General features: G+C 37.1%; 1 protein-coding gene across 1 annotated transcript in view; it reads right to left on the bottom strand.

Moving 5' to 3' along the window:
* Positions 1 to 21,885, bottom strand: part of UBN2 (ubinuclein 2) — a gene marked incomplete at its 5' end in the record, with an annotated part of 54,953 nt that overhangs the window by 14,725 nt on the left and 18,343 nt on the right. Inside the window, 11 exon segments of the mRNA XM_027679600.1 lie at positions 3 to 1,359; positions 2,056 to 2,098; positions 3,432 to 3,482; positions 7,405 to 7,548; positions 8,872 to 8,985; positions 9,603 to 9,721; positions 11,099 to 11,228; positions 11,920 to 11,990; positions 15,404 to 15,902; positions 16,946 to 17,058; positions 18,267 to 18,404. Of these exon segments, the coding sequence (XP_027535401.1) occupies positions 3 to 1,359; positions 2,056 to 2,098; positions 3,432 to 3,482; positions 7,405 to 7,548; positions 8,872 to 8,985; positions 9,603 to 9,721; positions 11,099 to 11,228; positions 11,920 to 11,990; positions 15,404 to 15,902; positions 16,946 to 17,058; positions 18,267 to 18,404 (2,779 nt within the window).

Genomic DNA, 21,885 nt, shown 5'->3' with positions numbered 1-21,885 from the left:
CAAATTATTTTTACCAACAGTTCCAGAAGGAGAAGAGTTGGGCAATTTTGAAGAAGCCTGAGGGTTCTTTGCAGGCTGAAGGCCTGAGGTGCGATTAGAGGACAGCAAATTCACTGTGGGAGACTGCCTGCTGATATTTACACCACTGGTCTGTTTATGAAGGGGGTTGTTGCTGGAGTGACTACTCTGGGAAACTAGTGCACTTGAATTGGAAGAACTGGGTGTTGTTGCAGGCCTGGGGGATGAGGTGGACTTCGATGAAAATTTAGGTGATGCATTGGGCTTGGGTGTCACAGAGGGCTTAGATGAAGTGGGCTTGGGAGAGGCAGCAGGTTTGGGAGAGGCAGCCATGGAGAAGGGAGGCTTGAAACCCTGGGAAGAAACTTGTGACACCATAGCCTTGGCTAAATAGTTACTAGAGGTAGAGGTGCTGGATGTTGTCCGAGAAACCAGTGGGTGAGACACTTGAGAGCCGCTTCCAGATGAGGGATTAGACAAAGGCAGGCGATATACTACAGACTTATCTTGAGTCTTAATGATTGGTGATGAGCAAGACAGTTTGGGATTACTACTCAATTTCACCACAGGATTGGTCTGTGATTTACTAATAGTTGCTTGCAAAGGAGATACATATTTCTGCTGTACAGCTGAATGCTGGTGCACCTTTGTCACTTGTGATGTTGAGGAAGTACCACCTTGAGTCTCAGAAGATGATACCAAGATACTAGCATCCTTGGTTCTTTGAGAGGAGGTGGAAACAGCTGCTTGGGTCTTAGAGGAAGAAACATGAGTCTGAGAAGAAGAGGAAGCAGATTGGATCTGACTTGACCTCTGTAGTCCTTGCTGAAGTAGTTTGGCTGGCAAAGGCTCTAAGGAAACCTTGGGATTTTGAATTGAAGATCCAGCAATAAGGCCTGAAGAGATACCAGTGTGAACTAAGTCCTGGGGTTTCTTTGGTACTGGTCCTGTGTGACCAGCAATAAGACTTGATGAATGGGATGTCTGAGTGGGCTCTACTTTCTTTGAAGTTGCCAGAGGCAACTTACTCATAATGCTTGCTAGTTTCTCTTCCCTCAGCCCAGGGCGAGGTCTGGATGTTGGTGTGTCTATGGTGGACCCAAGAGGTGATCCCTTGGCACCATTATTGATAACTGCCAGAGCATCGGAAATAGAGTCCAGTGAGGGTGGGTGGAAAGAGAGGTCTTCATCCAGTGAGTCATCCAAGCAGATCGTCTCTGGAGCTGGTGTGCAGCTAGAGCTGGCTGGGGTGCAGACAGGTGTGCTGGAACTCAGTACAGTAGAACAACTTGAATTGACTGAAGACATACAGGTCTTCTGTTCTTTTTTTGGACTGGAGTCCTGAGAACGAAGAGATAGGAAAAGTCAGTTTTAATAGCCTTTCTGGAGTAGATTTAAAGCTGTCTTTAGTGTAATACTATTATTCTGTAAATTCAGATAAACCAAAGATCTACTATTGAAATTTCCATACTGAGATACCTATGATATCTAGGTGCTGGAGTCCAGGTACTAATTTAATATTTTTATTTGAAAACCTACTGCTGTTGCTCCACATAACTACAAGTGCCCCACACAGTGAAGAACAATCAATACTGTGCAGAAAAGAGTAGCTAATCTGATTGTCAAATAAAATTGTTATTGAATTAAGATGACACCTAGTCATGTCTAATGAGAACCTCGATCAACTTATTATGGTATCCTCCCAACAACACTTTCTTCCAGTGTTGCCAAATTTAATAAAAACGGAAAACACACAGAGATCACACATTAAGAGATGTGAAACTTTACTGGAACTGGTCCCTCTTCATAATAATTTTTCAAAAAACTAATACAGCTTAAAGTAAAAAAAAAGCTATACAGAAGTATTTTTTACTACATTCTTTAAAGTAATGCACCACCAAGTCAACAAGCTCTTATAGCATACCCTGATGGAAACCTTCTGCAAGAATTTTCCCAGATCAGTGGCAGACACAGGTTGTATTAAATGGTCATATTGGACCACTGAATGAACATTCAGATATTTAAACAGGCATTTACCTTCACTTTGGGTTTAGGGGCCAGAATCACCTTTTTCTTTGCCCTAAAAGAGGAGACAGATGCACATCAGAAGACAAAAAAAAGGTAAGTAATTTTTGTTTTAAGTGTTACCCTGATTATGTCCCTGTAAACTAGAAGGATGACTACTAGAGTTCAGCTTTAATAGTATAACATCCTTGAAATAAAAAATGGGTTAAAATATAGGGGGGAAAGAAAAAACACACACTTTCAAACCATTTTTGGTCATGTATAGCTATGTAAATTACTTGCAAAATCAACTGAATTGCTGATATAACCTGACATATCAGGAGACCTATTTTTTATTTTTGTGATTTAGAGGACCTTCAAAATATTAATTCATTTCAGCATCTTAATGAATTTGTCTACTTAGCAGAGCTTTGTCTACACTGAAATCATCTAGAGTAGTAATATAATTTCACTTTATGTTGACATTTTTGTCCTTGAGGAAGATACTTCCTGTTCTCATTTATTTCAAACCAGATAAAAACAGTTGCTTCTCCCCGCTACAAAAAAGTGATTTGTTGCAAGAAGTCATTTAACAAACTTCCAGGTTTTCTTTTGCAGTGTACATGAACACCATAGCACCAACTGCAGCTATGCAAGCAAGGACAGCATTAAGGATTATCAGTCATCAGCTTCAACTTAGAAGCTCAGCATTTCACACCTTCTTTTCTCATTTCTATTTCTTCAAGGGGATCAACAGATTTACATCTTATAGGGAATTTTTTCTCCTTTCCTAAGCAACTAGAAATATGCCTAGCTAAAGAAAAGCCTTACTGCAGGTGGACCATGATTCAGTTTTGCTATTATGTAGAAAAATATCCTATGTTAATCATATTTATCACAAAGGTTGCAATTTGGATGCTATTCAAAGACATAATAATTTGTCTGAATTCTGGCTGAATGTGGACAGCTCCTGAGAGGCACACAGTGTTGCGTGAACATCAAGAAGATAAAATCCACTAAGATACACAGCCTTCTGTGATTACAGATGTATTTATGAGAAAAAGAAAAAAGCAGCCTGAGTTCATTTTAATATGCTGCATGTCAAAATTTAGGCAGTGTGCAGTGCTTTGAAAAACTTTGAGTAAAAGGCATTAATTCAAGAATTAATATCCCCTTGAGTTATCTGGCCACTTCATAAGTGAGTTAAAATATAATGCCAGAAGAACATTACAATTATATGCCTAAATTAAAGCATTAAAAATATATATAAACATCATTGTAAGTATCTTCAAACAAATCCCAAAATACCTCCCTTTTCTTCCCTCCATCCAAAAAGAGGTAGAATGAAGATGAGGAAAGATGCTATCCACCATCTAAAGACCTTAGTAAATTGTCACTAGTATACTCACGGAGCAGAAGTGAGGTGATTGTGAACACTTCGGCTTTCTTTAAAAAGCATCCTAAAAGAGTGATGAGAAAAAGAACATGAGGTGATTGTACTGCGACAAATGGCACTTGACCACCAAATACACAAGTATGCTTTGATTTTCAGAACCACTCTTTGATTATCTGTTCCCAGAGTAGCTAGTAAGTATTTTGTCTGTATGGCTGTCATGATATAGGTCCAGGTATCCATAAACAGAAGAATGCTAAACAAAAAATTATAATAATTTAAGTTTACATTCAAAATACCTCAGTAAATGGCCAAAGAGAAGTCAACATAAGAGAATATTACTTCCTTCAGCTGGACAGAAGAAACTCATTTTGAAGTCTCTCTCCTCAAAGGCTAATGAAATATTTTAAATATCAAAGTAAGGAATATTGTAAACTCTTCACACTACATACCCGACACAGTGATCATAGGTTTGGGTTTGTGGTTCTTAATCTGTTATGGGTTTTTTTCCTCTGTGCTTTAAAAAAAAGTCAGAACACAGTAGCCAAGCTTTTTTCTAATTTTCTTCAGTACTCTGTCTAGGCTATTCTGTACCATTTCTGTGACTTCAGTTACACTGGACTTACACATACAACTTTACTACAGAGCCAAGGAATGGCAAGAGCCAGGATGACAAATCTCAACAGTTCACATGCTGTTATTTCAATGTTATCAGGTCCCGAGCTGACAACTGGGAAGTGAAAATGATTCCTGACCTGTACCTATCCTACAGCTTGCTATCCAAATGCAGCTATAAACAGACAATTAATGAAAACTTGGTCCCCTTCCTTGTTTCCAGGTAGGCAAACCAGAACAGACAAGATTTTCCTACGCCACTGCCATCACACTAACTCACCACATCATGAACAACTGTCTAAACAAGACCTCTTATTGTAGAGTTGCAATAATTATGAAAAATCGAAGTAACCACAAATCTTACGTCATCTGGTAAAAAAACACTGACATTCTCTCACTACAGTTCAGTGCCTTACTTCTCAGATTCCACTTCCAGCTCCATTTTCACATTTTCTTCACCATACTAACCTCCAAATCCCCCTGTCAGAGACTACTGAATGCCTATGAAGAATATCATGGAGCAAAAATAACATTTCTGATTACATGTTCAATGTGCCACTTTCTGACCTACACAGCTTCTCCAGAATATTTCCCCACCTCCTTCTTGATGCTTTGTCCATTCCTCAATCTTTTTCATTTGGAAATGAAAATTCAAAATTAATCACAGGCCCCAGTAATTTGCAGTATCATCCTTAAAGAGAAAAGGGTAGTACTACAAGAACAAAAAACAAAAATGGTACAAAGAAAAGAGAGCACAGTATATATTCCAAAGCAAGAACATGCTTGAAAAATAATCCCTTTGTTGCATCCACATATTTAGATATAAAAGTTGATGAGAGAGAGATCAGTACAAAATTGTTTCTCTCTGATCATAATTGCAAGTCAAATGTGCTGTTTGACCTGCAAGCCTACTTGCATGACCACCTGCAAAGATGACGATCTTCTTGGAATTAAAGGAAAGACTTCCTATTCCTTACACTTCGGTTGTTTTGAACGTACACCTATTTGGGTTGCAGATTTTTTTCAGACACACATGGAATTAATATGCAACCCAGCTACAAAAAAGCAGTTACATTATTTCAAAAGGCTTTGGGATCCTTTAAGATGAAAAAGTATTTCTCTAAATCCATGGATATTAATAAAACAATATCCTGGGGCACAGTACGGAAGTTATACACATAGAAAGTTCATGTGACAAAGGTAATTGTGATACAAATGAACAAGGTGTAAATTCACGAGTTTCATTTCAACATGAGGAAGGAACTTTACACTGATAGTGGCACAGCACTGGAACAGGCTGCCCAGGGAGGTTGTGGAGTCTCCCTCTCTGGAGACATTCAAAACCCACCTGGACACGTTCCTGTGTGACCTGCTCTAGGTGATCCTGCCTTGGCAGGTGGATTGGACTAGATGATGTCCAGAGGTCCCTTCCAACCCTAACAATTCTGTGATTCTGTAATTTGAAGTTATGATCAATACCTTACTGCATGCTTCTTTACAAACCTATGAGAAACATTAAATACAGTTAACTTTGGAAGAGCAAGAAATTCTTTCTCTGAGCTAAACCCACAAAGGTCTGGTACTGACCTACTCTGATTAGTAAGAATTCCTTATGAATATATAGTCAATAGATCAGTTTTACCATTACATGCCTACTAGTTTTAGTTTCCATTTTACATAGCTCCTTTTCACTTCAGGCTGCACATAAAAGTGAAAAATTATAAGCCTTCAGCATGATAACCCCTACCCTAAAGTCCCAACAAAATGAGCATCCAGAATATGAATTTTGTGCTGTATTAGGAGTTACCACTGCGAGACTGCAGGAAATACTTTCTTTTCCTCTTTGCATAACCGTTTGCCTACAAATTACAATACATCACTTCCTAAACAGAAAGCAGGGAATTGCCTCCCAGTAGATACAGGACAATTTGTAAATCATCATGATACTAAAACTGCCCAGTTGATAAATGAAGCCCTGCTGGTCAACAAGAAGTTAACATCTGTTAGCTCTTAGGGTTTGTTTGGTTTGTTAGTGGTTTTGGTTTGGTTTGTTCTGGGGGGGGCTGGGAGGGTATTTTGGGGGTTTTTTTGTTTGTTTGTTTGGTTGGTTTTTTTTGAAACCAATTGTATAGATAGTTTAAAAGCTCATAGAAATTTTCAGCACATTTATTAAAGAAAAAGGAGAGAACCAAATACGTTATATGGTGGCTTTCAAATGCAAAGTCTGAACATGCTTCACTTCTATGTATTCTTGAATCATCTCACAGTATCTCAGCTGTTTCACCATTATCATCATTGATCTCCACATTTGTTCTTAAACTAAACTGGGATTCCTTGTCTCATCTACTTCAATAAAATCTTAATAAGATAATATCTCACTCATCAGCATACTTAGTATACAAAACTAAATCCTTGAACAGAAATAAGTCAGCTGTATACCAGGAAGTGTAGAACTTCATTTGTTCCTTTCATTACCATTTCACCAGCAGCTCATTGTCTACACATTGCCTATTCTAAGAAATATCTCAGTACAGTTATTTTTACACCTTGATACAGATTTGACTAATCTACAATCAAGGTATTCCTGAGCAAGTTGATGAGTATTGTTGTATCATTTAGCTTTTACAATTGGGTCAAGATTTGATGGAAAATTGTCTTTTGCAGTGGGAGGAGAGGAAAGAGGAAAGGACGAAAGAACTCAGGCCAAATCATATTTGCTTCTCTTTCACTCCAAAGCATTTGAAAACTTGGTCAAACTTGTATTTCACAATGGTTAATATTGCTTCCATTTTATCCCCCCCTTTTGTCACTAGGAAGCAATTATAGAAACTAGTGTATTTTTAACTGCAGTATCACAGAGCATCCCAATTGCATACAGGAAATAGAAAGCACAAATCTTAAGTGTTTTGTGAACACTAGTGTTGAAATTGCAGCTTATAATTTTAAAGTCTATGTAAGCAGTCTGATAATGCAGTGTGACAACATACAGGCAAAACTGCTTTCTATATCACTATCACTTCTTATATCACAAAGAACTTCCCAAGCAGTTACCCTCCTGCTTCATACTTTCCCCTCAAATGAAGCATCACACACTATGTTCTGAGCTTCAGTAAATTCAGTCTCCAGCAGATGACAAAAATCTAATAGCTCTCCAAGGAAAAGAGTGGGTTTTTTCACTCTCAGGCTTGCAAACAAGACAGAAAAATTCATTTTGGAAAAACATTCATTCTTCTAAAATATTCCAGCTTCATGAACATACTCCAAAGTTCTAACCAATATTAATAGTACATGATTGAGGTCAAATGTAAGACAATAAATAAGATTCAAAAAATAGTTAACACCAAAATGAATAGATTTATAAAGCAGGTATCTACCTTGCCTGCATCCAGCCTTTAGGCCAAAGTGGTTTCACTTCTGTTTCCATAAAGGTTTTGAGGTAATCTTCAGCAGACTGACTTCTATTTGGCTCTAGCTCATAGCATCCCAGCTTGATCTTGACAAGATTACACAACAGAGACCTGCAAAAAGAAACAAAAGAAAAGAAACAACCCTTTCAAAAACTCAGCAGAAAAAGGCTGAGAAATGAAAGCTGCTGTCCAGTGATAGTTGTAGGAAGTGCTCAGTTCCGATCATGTTTTTTGGATGTTTGCACTGCACAAATTTGCTACTACAAACCAGTATGATCTACCCCTGTCACTTCTCCATTTCCAACAGACCATATGGCTCTTATTTTCATCCTACCATTATTTTGTAATTTGTTTTACATTTTTTCTGGTTTTCTCATAGCTGAAACATGTCCTCTCACTTTGCTCACAGTGACCTCTCTCTCATTTGTCTGAAAGGAAGTGAAATCCATTCTACACTGAGTATTTCAGCAGAAGATTCTTTCTGATAGAGATTGTCTTTTATTGTCCTAGAAAATATAGAAGTGCACACAGTTAAGTAAATCAGCCTTTCAGAGCCTCTCGAATGAAAAAAGCAACATATTTAAATATCTCTTCTTCAAGTATGGTTCCCTCCAGGCCAGTCCAAGGTATGTTGGTTATATATATTTCATGAAGCTTTCTTACCTGTTGTCTTAACATACTAAAAAGACTTATCGTGAGAAGTCCACCAGCCCCTTTAAGTAATATAAATATACACATTTGTACTAAAATTAACTTACATCTTGCATGAGAAATTACTAATTTAGAATGATCTGCTTGCTTAAAAGCGTAGATTATTTAAATAATAGCAATCTGAGTTTTCAGTAACATCTACTCTAGGAAACAGAACTCTAATAATTGATAATTTCAGACAAGAATCTGCTTTTGAGAGTTAACATAGAGTTTGTGTTCACAGGGAATAGAAAGGGTTAAGATTCATGCACTCTAGATGCTGGTGTGCTGAAGGATTATGAGGCTTGCCAAACCAGCATCACCAATCTTGATAGCCTGTCCTACTGTGGCAGAAATCTTTAGTGCTCACTGGTGTTTTCTAACATATTCCTTCCGTGAAAGGTGGGAAGCAGTTATAACTCTGCTTACACCTCTGTTCTTTGCTTAAAGAAGCCTGAAGTCCTGGAACCAGAAAATCCTCATGTATTTGGATAAAGCAAAAAAACAAGCAATGGAACCTGAAAGGGCTGGACATCGGATGATCTTGCCTTTCAAGTTAAAGAAAAAGGCTTTTCACCACTACAGAATTCTAGTTTGCATATTTAGCACCAACACTTTCCAAAACTTCTGAGGTGTAATTCTGGGAACAATTATTTATTCAACAGTGTTGTGTAATAACATCCTCCTGGAGATCACTTTATGAAGTCAGCGAAAATCACTGGTGAAGAGATAGTTTTGTCTCACCTCACTGTGTCATCCCAATGAAACTTCTTTCTGGGTCCCACAACCCTCTTTCCAGGTTTCTCATCATCATCTTCCTCTGATCCATTTTTCTCTCGTTCATCTTCCGTTTGCAACCTACAGTTGGAACCATTGTTTTCTTTATAGGTATACTACACAGACAAAATATTTCATTGAAAAATAGTGTCATTTAAGGTATTAGGAAAAAACCCCACAAAGGACCTGTCTTCAGATTCTCATTATACTTCCTGAAAGGATGAACAGTTCATCTTCCTCTCCCCACTGCTTTATGGTCCTCAGAGACAAGTAAACAGGACACATTGTACAGATGCTATCATGGATGCCACTATAAGCTTTATGTAGTGTCTCTGCTGGGAAATAGCAGGATGCTTATCAAAATACTAATGCTTCTCCAAGTCTAAAATTAGTTAACTATAACGGAAATAATTACAATGAACAAGGAATACACCATCCTCCTCCATCAATCCACCAATTTAGGAATTGTCCAGTAACCCTCCAGATTTCTTTCTCTCAAGATCTACCTCATTCAGTTAATGGAATTTCTCTCAAGAGTCAGATGATACTTACACAAAACTAAGTACTTTGTACAATTCAAAACAGAGACACCTGTAAACTGGAGCTGAGTGCTTTTCTGAGCTCAAGGATGAACAACATGCATAAAGACTTCCATCTGGACTCCGGAACAGGCATGCACAATCTCCAGAAATACCTACTTGGCATTCTTGGCTTGATTGCGGGCCTGACAGTCCTCTTGATACTTGCATAACTGTTCAGGCATGACATTACTGACAGCCAGTTTCAGCTTTTGCAATGGTTCTCTCAAGCGGTCATCCTGCAAATAGAGAAACACCAAACCAGTCCTATTAGATGTAAAATAAAGAGCATTTCAGATCGTTTCATGAAAATTATCTCCCGCTCACTCCTAAGGTAATATTGCCAGTACTGTGTATTGACTTCAATAGCCATATTCTACATGGTACTTGAATCCTGTTAGGTGCAACAGCATTATAAAAATACACATATTTCTCACTTAAGTCTTGAGACCAGAAACAGCAAAAGATAGTCACAAGGAATATCATGAATAGTCCAAAACATTATGGCATGATCTCATTAAGTAACACTTTTAAATTAAAATAGGGAGGGGGAAAACACTTGAGGGGAAAAAGTGAGATGAACTGACCGATCAGTATCTTAACACTTGCAAATAAATATCCAGTTAATCATGTTTCCAAAACCTCTGGGGTATAAAAAAATCCTAGGTAATGAACAAAATATAAATATGTATCATATTATCTGAGTATTAGATTGTTATTATATGCAATTATGTACCTGAAAAGGTAAGGACTACGTATTTAGAATTGTCTCCAAATATTAAGAACTGCAAACATTAAAGTAATATACTATACACTTCCCTACATGTTTTAAATTCTGTTCCTACATCATGTAATTGTTAATTACAATGTAAATTAACAATTTACATTGTTAATTTTAACTGCTTACTGAGAAGAACTAGAATATTCTATTATGTCTATCTGCTTAGAAATAGCATATGAATCTGTTTGCCTTATTAGCAAGTTCCAAGATCTCTGCATTCATCTTCAGATCCTCCACAAGATTTAGTCCTGGATTTTATCTAAAGAATCTGGTCAGGATACTTCAGGTCACAGATAACCTTTTTATTCAACAGTAAAAGCATTCTTCAAGAGAAAAGTGACTGAAAATGGCATACAAAGTATTTGTAAGAGAAATTTGTAAGAGAAATTTGCACAAAAAATAGAAGCTGGGTCACCTATTATCCATCTAGCCTTCCTTTTTTTGTGACACAAAAGTGAATACAAAAGTAAATTTTTTTTTAGCCTGTCATAACCATAATTATTGTGGCTCTCTATTTCTGCTACTTTGATATGTACCCTGTGACTACAGAAATAATCACAGATGACAGCAAAAACACTCCTTCATAGCCTGTACTAAGCTTTCAAGATGAAAGCACCTCATTCTCAAATAAAGGCTTTGAAATACTTAAAATATTTGTTCCTAATGTAGCAACAATTGCAGGTATATGGGAAAAAGCTTTTAAACTGGTCTAGCAACTGATCCAAAATATTTTGATTTATTTGAGACTGTGTTACTATTGTTCTACTCTCCTGCACTGAGTTCTCATCAGTGTCACATAACTGACTCATGCTGGAGCGAATCTCCCTGTCATTACCTGGACATTGAGGTGTAACTTTTTCAGACGCTTTATCAGTGTGTCCTTATTGCACGGCACAAAAGCCTCCAGGTGAGAGTACACTCCATTGCGGATGGCAGGATTTACCTCCTGTAACTGTAGCTCAATACTGACAAATAAACAGGAGACAGTCAATCAGTGAGGCATTCCAAGGTGACAACTGAACAAAAACTTAAGAAAGCTTTGTAAGCATAGCATATTCTACTATGCACACTAAAAACAGCAGCTTGGGAAATTTTCAGATAAACTTTTTTATAAAAAGAGGAAGTCCCAATTGATGGCAAGAAACCATTCATGTATGTACTTGTCCAGCAATGTTGAACACTCATTCAAATTTTGTTTACACCCACCACTACAAATCAAAATTGATACGATTTTGACTGCTACAGTCTTCTAGAGATTACTTATTGCTTCATATTCTATGAACGCAGAACCCTCAATATTAAACACTTAGCTGAAGATTACAGAGGAAAAAAGCTGGCATTTTTCCCTCATGAAAGCTGAAGGTGTTTTGAGTTACAAAACTGGGGACAGGAGCAAATACCAGCAGTTTTGTTGAACTTTACACATGAAGTCAAAGACCAGGGCACTACAAAACACTTTACACTGGATAAAGACAGACAGTCATGACAGGAATTGTATTCATATATAAATCTCTTTAGCTAGTAACTGGCTTAGACTGATCTACCTTCATTGACTTTTAAGGGCTTTGTTGGAACAACCTCAATAATACTTCCTCTTCTGTACTTTTCCTTTTACCCTCTTTCCAAAAAGGGAAGGTTGTACAGATAAGCACTTACTCCAGAAGAATATTATTCATGTCTTGCGTGAAAAACTTCTTCCTGCCTTCTTCATCAAACATCTTGGCAGCCTGAAAATACAACAAAAAAGAGTATCCAAGTTCATAGAGTATTTTATCCCAACAGTCTTTGTATCTTTACTTTTACAGCTGCATCACATTCTTATTTTCCAGATAACGTTACTTGGAAAACAATGAACAAAATCAAGTTATACTCGGCTGTCTAGAAAAAAATTAGGGTTGTTACTGTTATACTCAAATAAACGCCCTGCTCTAGGGCAAACAATCATTCTACTTACAGTTTGCCTGGATCACTGATGTTAACACATTCATCTTTTCAACAACCATGAAGAAAGGAAATAGTAGAGATGTTTTGTTATCTCACCACCAACAACATTCTGCTACTGTGAGTTCTAAGAAGAGCATTGCTTGACATGTCAAGCATGCAACAGCATTAACACATTTCTACTCCATCTTTTTCTACCTGTAATCTGCCTTACCCAGTTACAACTTCCCAGTTTTCTCAGATCCATCTCAAACCTTCATTGCAATTTCTACAAAAGGATTATGTATGCTAGAGGAATACTTCATCCCTCTTTTCTGGTGCCATCTTTAGACTATATCTCTAATAGTTTTGTCTGGTCTCTTCCCGAGTCTGTTTGTAGTGCAGGGAAAAAAAAAAGACAGCCTCATATGTATACACACACACACACACACACACACACACACACACACACTGATCTCACAGGAATTCCCATGCAGAATCCCTTTATCTTTATCTTTGTTCTTATTGCCTAGATGCTTATTTCCACAAACAATGACAGTTTACAGTAGAAAGCCAATTCCTTGTACCATTCTACAAAAACCACTAGTGTTGATCTACCCTGCAGATTTTTAGAAGTCAAGAGAAAAAAGAGCCCCACTTTGAGAGGCTATATGTTGGCATTGGGACCAGGCAGTGAATATCTAGAGAAGCTGGAAAATGGTACACATGCAGAAAAGCAGGCAAGTGTGGTATCAGTATAGTGACTGACAAACATTAGGGGCAGCCAACATGCTACAAGGCTAAATATTCAAATAATTCTGTCTTTAAAAACTACAAATAAATGCAAGTGTTAACTTGATAAAATTAATTTATTACTATTAAATACTTACTTCCTTGCTCTTTGTAACTGGCCCATTTAAGTTTGAAAGAAAAATATTTTCTAGAATTGTGAACTCTACACTGCACAGGAAAAGTGTGATACTCTATCAAAACCATAAGGTAGCCCATTGTTCTGAATGTTTTACCACATGAACATTGATACTGGAGTTTAAGCTCCTGCAAGGACTGCATTCCACTCACTGTTTTCTACCATAAATTCAGCTGCTGAGGGGATGGTACTATCTGTTTAAGAATACTGAAGTATTTGTCCTGCTAAAAAAATTAGAAAGGTTATAGATGTTTACAAGTGATAGGATACCAAAAAGACAAGTTTGAAAGTCTTAAATCCAGTATCTTTAAGCATAATTAACACAAGGATTAGCATCATCGTCTGGTTTATATAAAGTGGAAGTAAATATATGCTTTGACATTTCAGTCCCAGGTAGACCTTAAAAGGCAATTCCAGTACTATGCTATCATACTGGACAGTATTGCTAGCTTTTAAGAAAGCGACACTGGCAGATTCAAAAACTTCATCACTATTACTGAACTGTGGTGGGGTTTCTTCCCCACAGATATTCTCTTGACAGTTACCTTCAAAAAAATCGAAAAAAAGCCCTTTTACTTTCCTGCTTGTGTACAATATTGCCTTCTGTCATGATAGATCAGAATTGCCCACTTAGGGAACTAGAACACATTAATCTACAAAAGTAAGTGAGGAAGTTTTTATTAAATTTAGTCAGTGGCTAATTTTATTCTTTTTTTTTTAATCTTGATGTATTATACACCATCCATGGAACACTGGCTTTGTCCTACAACATTATAAACTTATCTGTCTTTGTGCTGAAGAGCTCTAAAGCTGTGAGCCTGATAAGTATTTGAAAAGACACATTTATTTTTAGTGCTTTTTGGAAGACTGCAATTTGCAGGAGGTATGGAAGTTGCAATCTTAAAGTCAACACACAGTCTAGTTTCTCCCCCAGGGTAAGGGTAGACTTACTCTGCTCAGCCAACAGACTTCCAGAAGACACTGTCAAAAGCCAAAGACACAAGAGTTCCCACCTGGTCTAAGTGGAAGGTGTCCCTGCCCATGGCAGGGGTGTTGGACTAGATGACCTTTAAGGGCCCTTCCAACCCAAACTATTTGATGATTCTTTCAAGAGTTATGTTTGCCAAGAGCCACGAAATTGAAGATTTCTTCCAACTGTTTGTGGATTGTTATAGAGTGAAGCAACATGAATTTACTGCAGGCAAGTCACTAACACTTTCTGACTTTTGGCCTAATCCAGTTCTGCAGTTTTGCTAAAAGCTTGTGTTGATTCATAGCAAAATTAACCTGAATATTCAAAGGTAGACAGAATCTCTTTCACTTTAGCAAATATTAATCCCTTGGCTGTATTTAGCTTGGTATGTTGATAAATCAATAAGAAAACTAGAACACTTTACATACAGGAAAGATAAATATCATGTTTTATCATTACCTATCCTGCAGCAAAGCAAGCTCTGCCACTGTTTAAGTTACTTTATTTTTGTCCAAAACAGGTAGTAACTTGAACTACTTTTACAAAACTTACTCTGCATAAGGAAAAGCTGCACTTTATTCTAAGTAAGGAAAAGCTTTAATATCATTATGTGGACAATCAAGCAACAAATTTATTCTCAATTTAAGATAACATCCACAACTGAAACAAGGAGTATGTGACACCTTAATAGCCCTGATCTCTTTCAGTAAGATATTGCGATATTTGTAACTTGTTGACTTAATACCATTCATCACCGTTTTTGAAAAGTTTGGACTCCATTCTAACCTTCCAGAAGAAAAAGTTCAGTTTTAAGGTTGGTTGGTTTGTTTTTTGTAGTTGGGTGGTGGTTTCTGGGTTTGGTGGTGAGTTTTTTTGTTTGTTTTCTTTTTTCTTTTTTTTTTCTCCAACTGGCAAGTTAAAGCCAAAAATTCAATTCATGGATTTGTAAGCTGCAGGTATATTTCAGGTTTCCTCCTCCAAAATAAGAAAACACCCATCCGTTACACCAACTAATAATTCAAGTTAAAGTAACACTGATACTTCAATTATGGAGAAAAACCCAAATAAGCATTACAAGTTAGTGTACACAGAACATTTAGAAAACCTTGTTTCCACTGTGAAACAAACACTGCTTGAACAATTGACCTGCATCATCTCCATGCCTATTTTCATCCGAGTATAAGTACAGCCATTAAGATCAATTCTTTATTTTTAAAGTTTCAGCCAGCAATTCAAGGATGACACCCAAGGTCCTAATCGTTCTTCCTTGTTCTCTCAGATTCCTGAATGCAATCCATTACCAGTGAATTCATACTTACTGTTCGAAGGTCTCCAATGCGCTTTTCAAGTAGCACAGGCAGACCTTCTGGGAGGGCAGGCACCTGCTTGGGTGTCATGACCTGAGAGGTGTAGGTTGCCTGAGTGACATTCCCATTTTCTCCTGACAGCTCAGATACCGGGCTGCCATCAGAAGTGCCATCAAGCAACTTGTCAAAGTCAATGTCTCCCAGCATCTCCAGGGCACTTTCAGTTTCTTGCAGGAGCTCAGGTTCATTTGTGCTACCAAAAATGGAGAGGACAGGATCATTGATCCTAAGATTCAAGTCAGAGATATCGTTTCCTGCACTGAGAGAGGAGGAAGGAATTTTACTAGGGGTAGAGGTTGCGACAGTCACTGGAGGTTTTGGACTAGATTCCTTCTTCCTCATGGCTTCCTTCTCCTTTTGAAATTTACGGATCATGGCAGCCAGAGAAAGTGAGTCTTTATACAATTTCTTTTTCTTCTTCTCAGACTTGTGTGAATTTAAGGCCATTACTCTGCAGAGGAAAGAAATCTTTCATTAGCATGCACGTGACTTTTGAGGCCTTAGTAACCTTTAACAAAAAACTCAAAGTTTAATACAATTAAAAAATTATCAGGGGGAAGAAGCAAGTACTTGGTGCTTCTGTCTTCAGACTATTTTACCAATTATCATAAAGCTTTGGTGGTCATGTGATTTCTTGCTGTGAACTGATTTGTTTTGCTAAGTTTGGCAGACATTAGGTTATTTCAAAGGTTATTTCATTTTGACTTCTCAATTTTATTACAGAGAAGTTGGCACAATTGTTAAACTCATAGCAGACTTGTGCTACTAAAATACTTAAACTTGCCTCGCTAGACTCCTGAATGATGGAAAGTTGCTTTAAGTTTAGGCACACCGTGTATATTAAACTCTCTTCGCTGCTAAGAATTTTTACATGCAGACTCAACATCTATATACTACTTAAACTGAGAATTTTCTGCCAATTCATCACCTTGATGAAAAATAAGATCAATAAATTTTCAATACCAAAGTGAATATTCATAATAAGACAACTTCCACTCAGTGACAGTTTTCTAAAAGCCATTTAAAAACCCCACCACCCTAATCCTTCTATGCTAGCCTAAGAACTCAGGAAAGCAGGCACAAAGTCAGTAAGAAACACGTAGAATAATTAAGTTGTATTTATAGTTTTCCAGATTAGAAACAAGAGGATAGAAAGAAGATTAGTTTTCATTAGAAGATGTAATTCTTAGCGCTACCTAAGATACTGGGTGGGACAATGAAGCATAATGTTATTCATAAGACCCAACATTTTTCTTCTGTGATTTGTCCTTCCTTATTATTCCTTGTTCAAAATTTCAGGGGACAAAAAAAATTAGCTTTTAGGACTGATCCATACAAAAACCCCACACAAATTCTGAAACAAAATCTACTAGCTATTAATTATAGTTTGAAAGCACCATATTCAAAAGAGCTGTAATAATCTTGCTATGGCACACAATCTTGAAATCAAACCTCACATATACTTCAAGGGTTCCTTTAAAGAAAGAAACCTACCCCAACTGCTTAGGAACTTTCATTTTCCGAGGCTTCTTCTCCTTTTCTGTCCCTTCCTCTTTCCGCTTGCGCTTCTTCATTCCACGATCTTCACTTTCTTTTAACTTTGCTATCTAGAAGAGAGATAAAATAAAGGACAATGATTCTTCCACCCTAAAGAACTTTTACAGTAAGAAACATTTAGTTTTCTTTACACCTTCCAATTCAGAGCCACGAAAAACATCTCAAGTGTGCATAAAGGCAAACGGTACAACTGGGTTCCTAGCAGCAATTGCAGTTACTGATGAGTGTCAATCATAATAATTTTTAAACAGTTATTGAATTTAGAGTTTTCAATAAGAAAAATAAGGGACACATAGAATGATGCCCAACCAGTACGAGCAATGGCAGCCTTGGAAGACTGAATACCTCCACCTTCTTCTGCTACCACAGTTTCATTGCTGACTATGAAGTTGCACAGTGTGGACCATCTTTGTTGGCCAATATAGACCAGCTGTCTCCCCTTTCAAGTTCTTGCTGATCCTTAGACCACCTGATGGAGCAGCATAGGGAAAAAGAAAGCCTTCACACTGTACAAACATAGCTAGCAACAGCCAAAACTTCGGTGTAGTTATCAACACTATTTTAGTCATGGTCCAAACCATAACACCATATGGGCTGCCATAAAGAAAATTAACTGCATCCCAGTCAGACCCACCACAAGAAGCTTAAAATTATGTTAAATTTAAAGAGTTATAGAGCAGGAAAGGACATCAGAAAGCAGTAAGTTCTTGGAATGGCATGGAACTTGTGAACAGCCTATGTAATTATGTTTGCATTTGATAATAACTTGTTAAGGTTTATAGAACAGCATGCTGTTTGGGAAAGATTGTATATGTAATTTTTAATATAGCTATTCTTATGCACTGAGTTTATTTTACCATATATTTTGGTTTAAATGTTATTCTGAATATTAGGAACAATTTCAAATCATGCAAGCTTTGTGCAAAATCATAAAAGCAGTATTGAAGAATTTAAGTTCTCATCTCATAATGAAATACTTATCAAATTACAGAATCATCTGTCAGTTCAAGATGGGTGGGCACAACTTGTTAGCTTGCCTAAACAGATTGTTGGTCTTACAAGACTGGACAGCCTGCTGACATCCTGAGTTATTTCCTGAATGTCAGTACACTAGCCACAAAACACAAAATGCAATAGAACAGTACCATGCATCATTCTATATTTGGTCTCTTCATCTGAACCATTTTAAGTGTATCAAGTATTTCCAATGTCCACCTAGCTAGTTGTTCTGTATAAAAGCCTGATTAAGATCACTCACTTTAGGTGGCCTATGTTTTTTGTCTTCTGCAAAGTCTTCATCTTCTGATTCAGATGCCTGTCGGAACTGCAGTGTACCAGTGTTGATATAAAATCCTCCATATTTGGTTGTCAGGGATGCAGGAACCAATTCATCATACTGGGCAGGAAAAAAGATTAACTTGTCAGCATTTCTTAATAAAATGAACATGTGGTTCGTTTACCAGTCCCTGTGCATGAAAAATTATATACCAATATACAGCACAGCTTGCTAGAATAAAAATGGGATAGCAATGCTATTGTAAACTTACTGGTCAATGCATACAACGTTTATTTCAGAGTAACCTTTCAACTTTCAAAACAATGCCCTTTTAATGTTGTAATCCTGTCTTTTCTTACAAAAAAAAGTACTACTTTCTGAAGGAAATGAGGATGGGCACACATACATTCCCCCTGCCAAGTGAGGACAAAAAGCCCAAAAACGTTCAACTTTTTTCCACCCAACATTCTGTCTCTTACAGCATGTTACATTATGCTAAATGCTAAATCTCGAGACACATAAACCATATGAACAATGATGCACCAGCAGTTTATGAGCAACTTCAATTGATTATTCACTGGTTGGTTTGGCCAGAAAGTAAGCAGGCACATAATGAACTATTTGTTTTCATTTCTGACAGCCTTACAAGCAAAGCAGCAACATCTCTGGTTGAAAACAAATTAAAAAACCAAACAAAACCAAAACCAAACAAAAAAACCCCCAAAAATCAACCAAACAAAACCAACCAAACAAAAAAAAACCAACAAAAAACCCCTAAAAAACAAACAAACAAAAAAACCCCAGAACCCCCAAACAAATAAAACCCCCCACAAATCCAAAGGAAACCCACCAAGAAAAATCACAAAACCAACAAACCTGCCTCTATCAATTTAAATTTTAAAGCTCAACACTTCTATTGAATACCCTTCAATTTTATGACACAATGTGCAATTCAAATTACCTTCTATTAGTCGTATAGTTTTACCACAGGCCCTTTAAGTTATCTATAAGTGACTGCTAGAATGTATTTCTTCCAGATTTTCTAAAAAGATGACAGTCTGTACAATCACTATACTGCAGTGAAAGAAACCTGATCTGTATGAGAATTTTACAGAATTGGACATTATATCCAGGAACTGGGATTGAAAATAGCAAAGATGTTTTTGTAAATTAAGCATAAAAAAAACCTCCCCAGATTATACACTTTGTTTCATTAAGACTGCCAGAGTTTTCATTAATACCAATCTCTGCAGTGCATTTTGTGTTCAGAAGCTCCAACACATGCTACATTTGATACCAACTCTAACCACACTGTCCTGCTCAAAAACTTACTTTTCTCAGAAAGTTCTCTGAAATTTTCTTTCGCTAAAAATGCTATCCCCAACATGACAAACTTGGCCATGGTATCTGTTAACTTATTCCCAATTTTAGGTGTTTAATACAACATTGCCTCTTATACAAATACCACAATGCCAGGACTTGTTTCATTTGAAGTCAAACATATTCTCACTCTGTTCAGACAGTTTTAACACCACAAAATGTTTCAAACTCTTATGAATACTTTATTTTGAAACGTACTTAGTATTTATGAAGAAATTTCCAGGTTAGAATTACAAAGCTGTATCTCAAAAATATTGAAAGCCAACGACAAAAAAGAAGCGGTCAATAATAAGTACAGTGAGTGACAATATTAATTCTATTATTTTATGACCCTCAACCTCCTCAGAATGACATTCTCCAAGTTTTAACAGAAAACTGTTAATCTCTAGGAAATATCTTGTTAACAGCAAATTCTCAAAAAGGCTGGGAGGATGAACAGATTCGTTCTAGGTCTATGCATAAGTGTCAACAAGGCAAGCCATGGAAGTGTTTGCAAGAGAACTGAGGAAGGATTGCCTTGACAATGCCATTATCACCACACAGTAGGACGATGTCCTGAACTACCCGGGTCTTAGTTTTTAAATACTGAACATTTTGAGACAATATTCTTAATATGCAACAAATATAATTCTAGAAGCTATACTCTGTGGAAGCATAAACAGAATGCTTCAGACACATATCTGCCAACAAAGATTAAGAAGGAAGCATTTACAGGACTAAGAATTGATTTCTGCCCTTGTTCTAAAACAAAGGGTAGGATTTCGACACATCTCAGAGGTATGCACTCTGGCAGAGGAAAATGTCAATTCTGAGTAACAGCTGTAAGCAGTAAATGTTGGATAGCACAGCCAAATGATTAAAAATTGAGATACTTGCAAAGGAAACAGTGTGACTGTCACTTTGAAGTTTGAAGCAGCAGGCCTTCTATTGCAAGTCTCAAGATGAAATTCAACAGGCTGAATAAATAAATAGACAAATTTAGCTGCCACAACAGAATCTGAAGACTTGAGATCACCTACACAAAATGGACACACACAGAGTGCAAAGTGGAGTGTCAGCTACCAGCTTATTTCATTTCCCTCTCCATGCCATGCAAAATATAATGAAGATAAAATGGTCTCAGAACTGAAATGTCTGGGCTACCAAAAACATTTAAAAAAGAAGGAAAGTTATCCAGAAGAGTAGAACAGTAAGTGTATACTTCAATAAGGAAGCTGAAGGAGCCTGAACTGGAGATCTACGTAGGGATTTAATGAGCAAATAGGTAGACTCATTTTTTATCTTCTCAGAATGGAGGGCTCAACAAGCAGTACAGAAAGACAAAACAGGAAAGGAAAAGTGGTGACAGGATTTATGAAATACCCTAAGATGATATGAAAAGCTAGCACAAAAAAGCAGGAGAATCTATTAAATGGACAAAATGAAAGCAAAGTGGCTTAATTGTGGACTTGTCATTCACCTTGAGAGACCATGAGGATCATGCAAAGTAAACTTGAGAGTGGAGGCTGGGTAAGAATTTCAGAGAAATTTAATGTTTTTTCCACAGTTCTCAGAACTACCATCATTAGATGCAAGGAAAATGAAAGAAGAGAAAATAAATTATTATCCACAGTGCCTAATAGACAGAGCAGGCACTTTCTCCATTTGAGCTGACAGGGTGTGAACTGAATTGGCAAGGCTGTGGCAGTACAGGATCAAAACAGAATACAGCAGTTGCTAAGTTTGAAGGAGAATGCACACAGTCAAAGCTGGGACCATTATCATAAGAAGTGAAGAACAAGCAAAGGAAAACACACTAAAAACTTAGATGCAGAGCAGTAAAGAAGGCCTGGGTAACACACAAATAAGGACTAAAGACAGTCCACAAGTGAGGAAGCTATGAATCACAGCAAATTATTTGAAGGATCAACATGCCGTGTAGCACAAATTGATAGGAACAAGGCAAAGAGAAAGGCAAAATTCATTCAATATACAGACTGAATGTATTCTATAACAGTCAACAGGCAAATAAGGTCAGCAAGACGTGGACGTGTAACTAAGCAGTTGAGGTTTCAACAGCTTCTGCTGAAGACTATGAATTTAGTCAGACCTTCAGAAATTTTTTTAACCCTTGAGTGAGACTTCTTTTCTTTACCAAAATCTTAGCCTACTGAACAGGGTATAACTTATAACTCAGTGTTTATTTTATAAATAGGGGCCTGCAGACCACAATGTAGCTAGT

Source organism: Neopelma chrysocephalum, unplaced genomic scaffold, assembly GCF_003984885.1.
Source record: "Neopelma chrysocephalum unplaced genomic scaffold, ASM398488v2 Primary Assembly neopelma1_59, whole genome shotgun sequence".
Classification (NCBI taxonomy): domain Eukaryota; kingdom Metazoa; phylum Chordata; class Aves; order Passeriformes; family Pipridae; genus Neopelma; species Neopelma chrysocephalum.
Note: the sequence above shows the minus strand (reverse complement) of the source record. Positions and strands in the feature narration are given on the sequence as shown.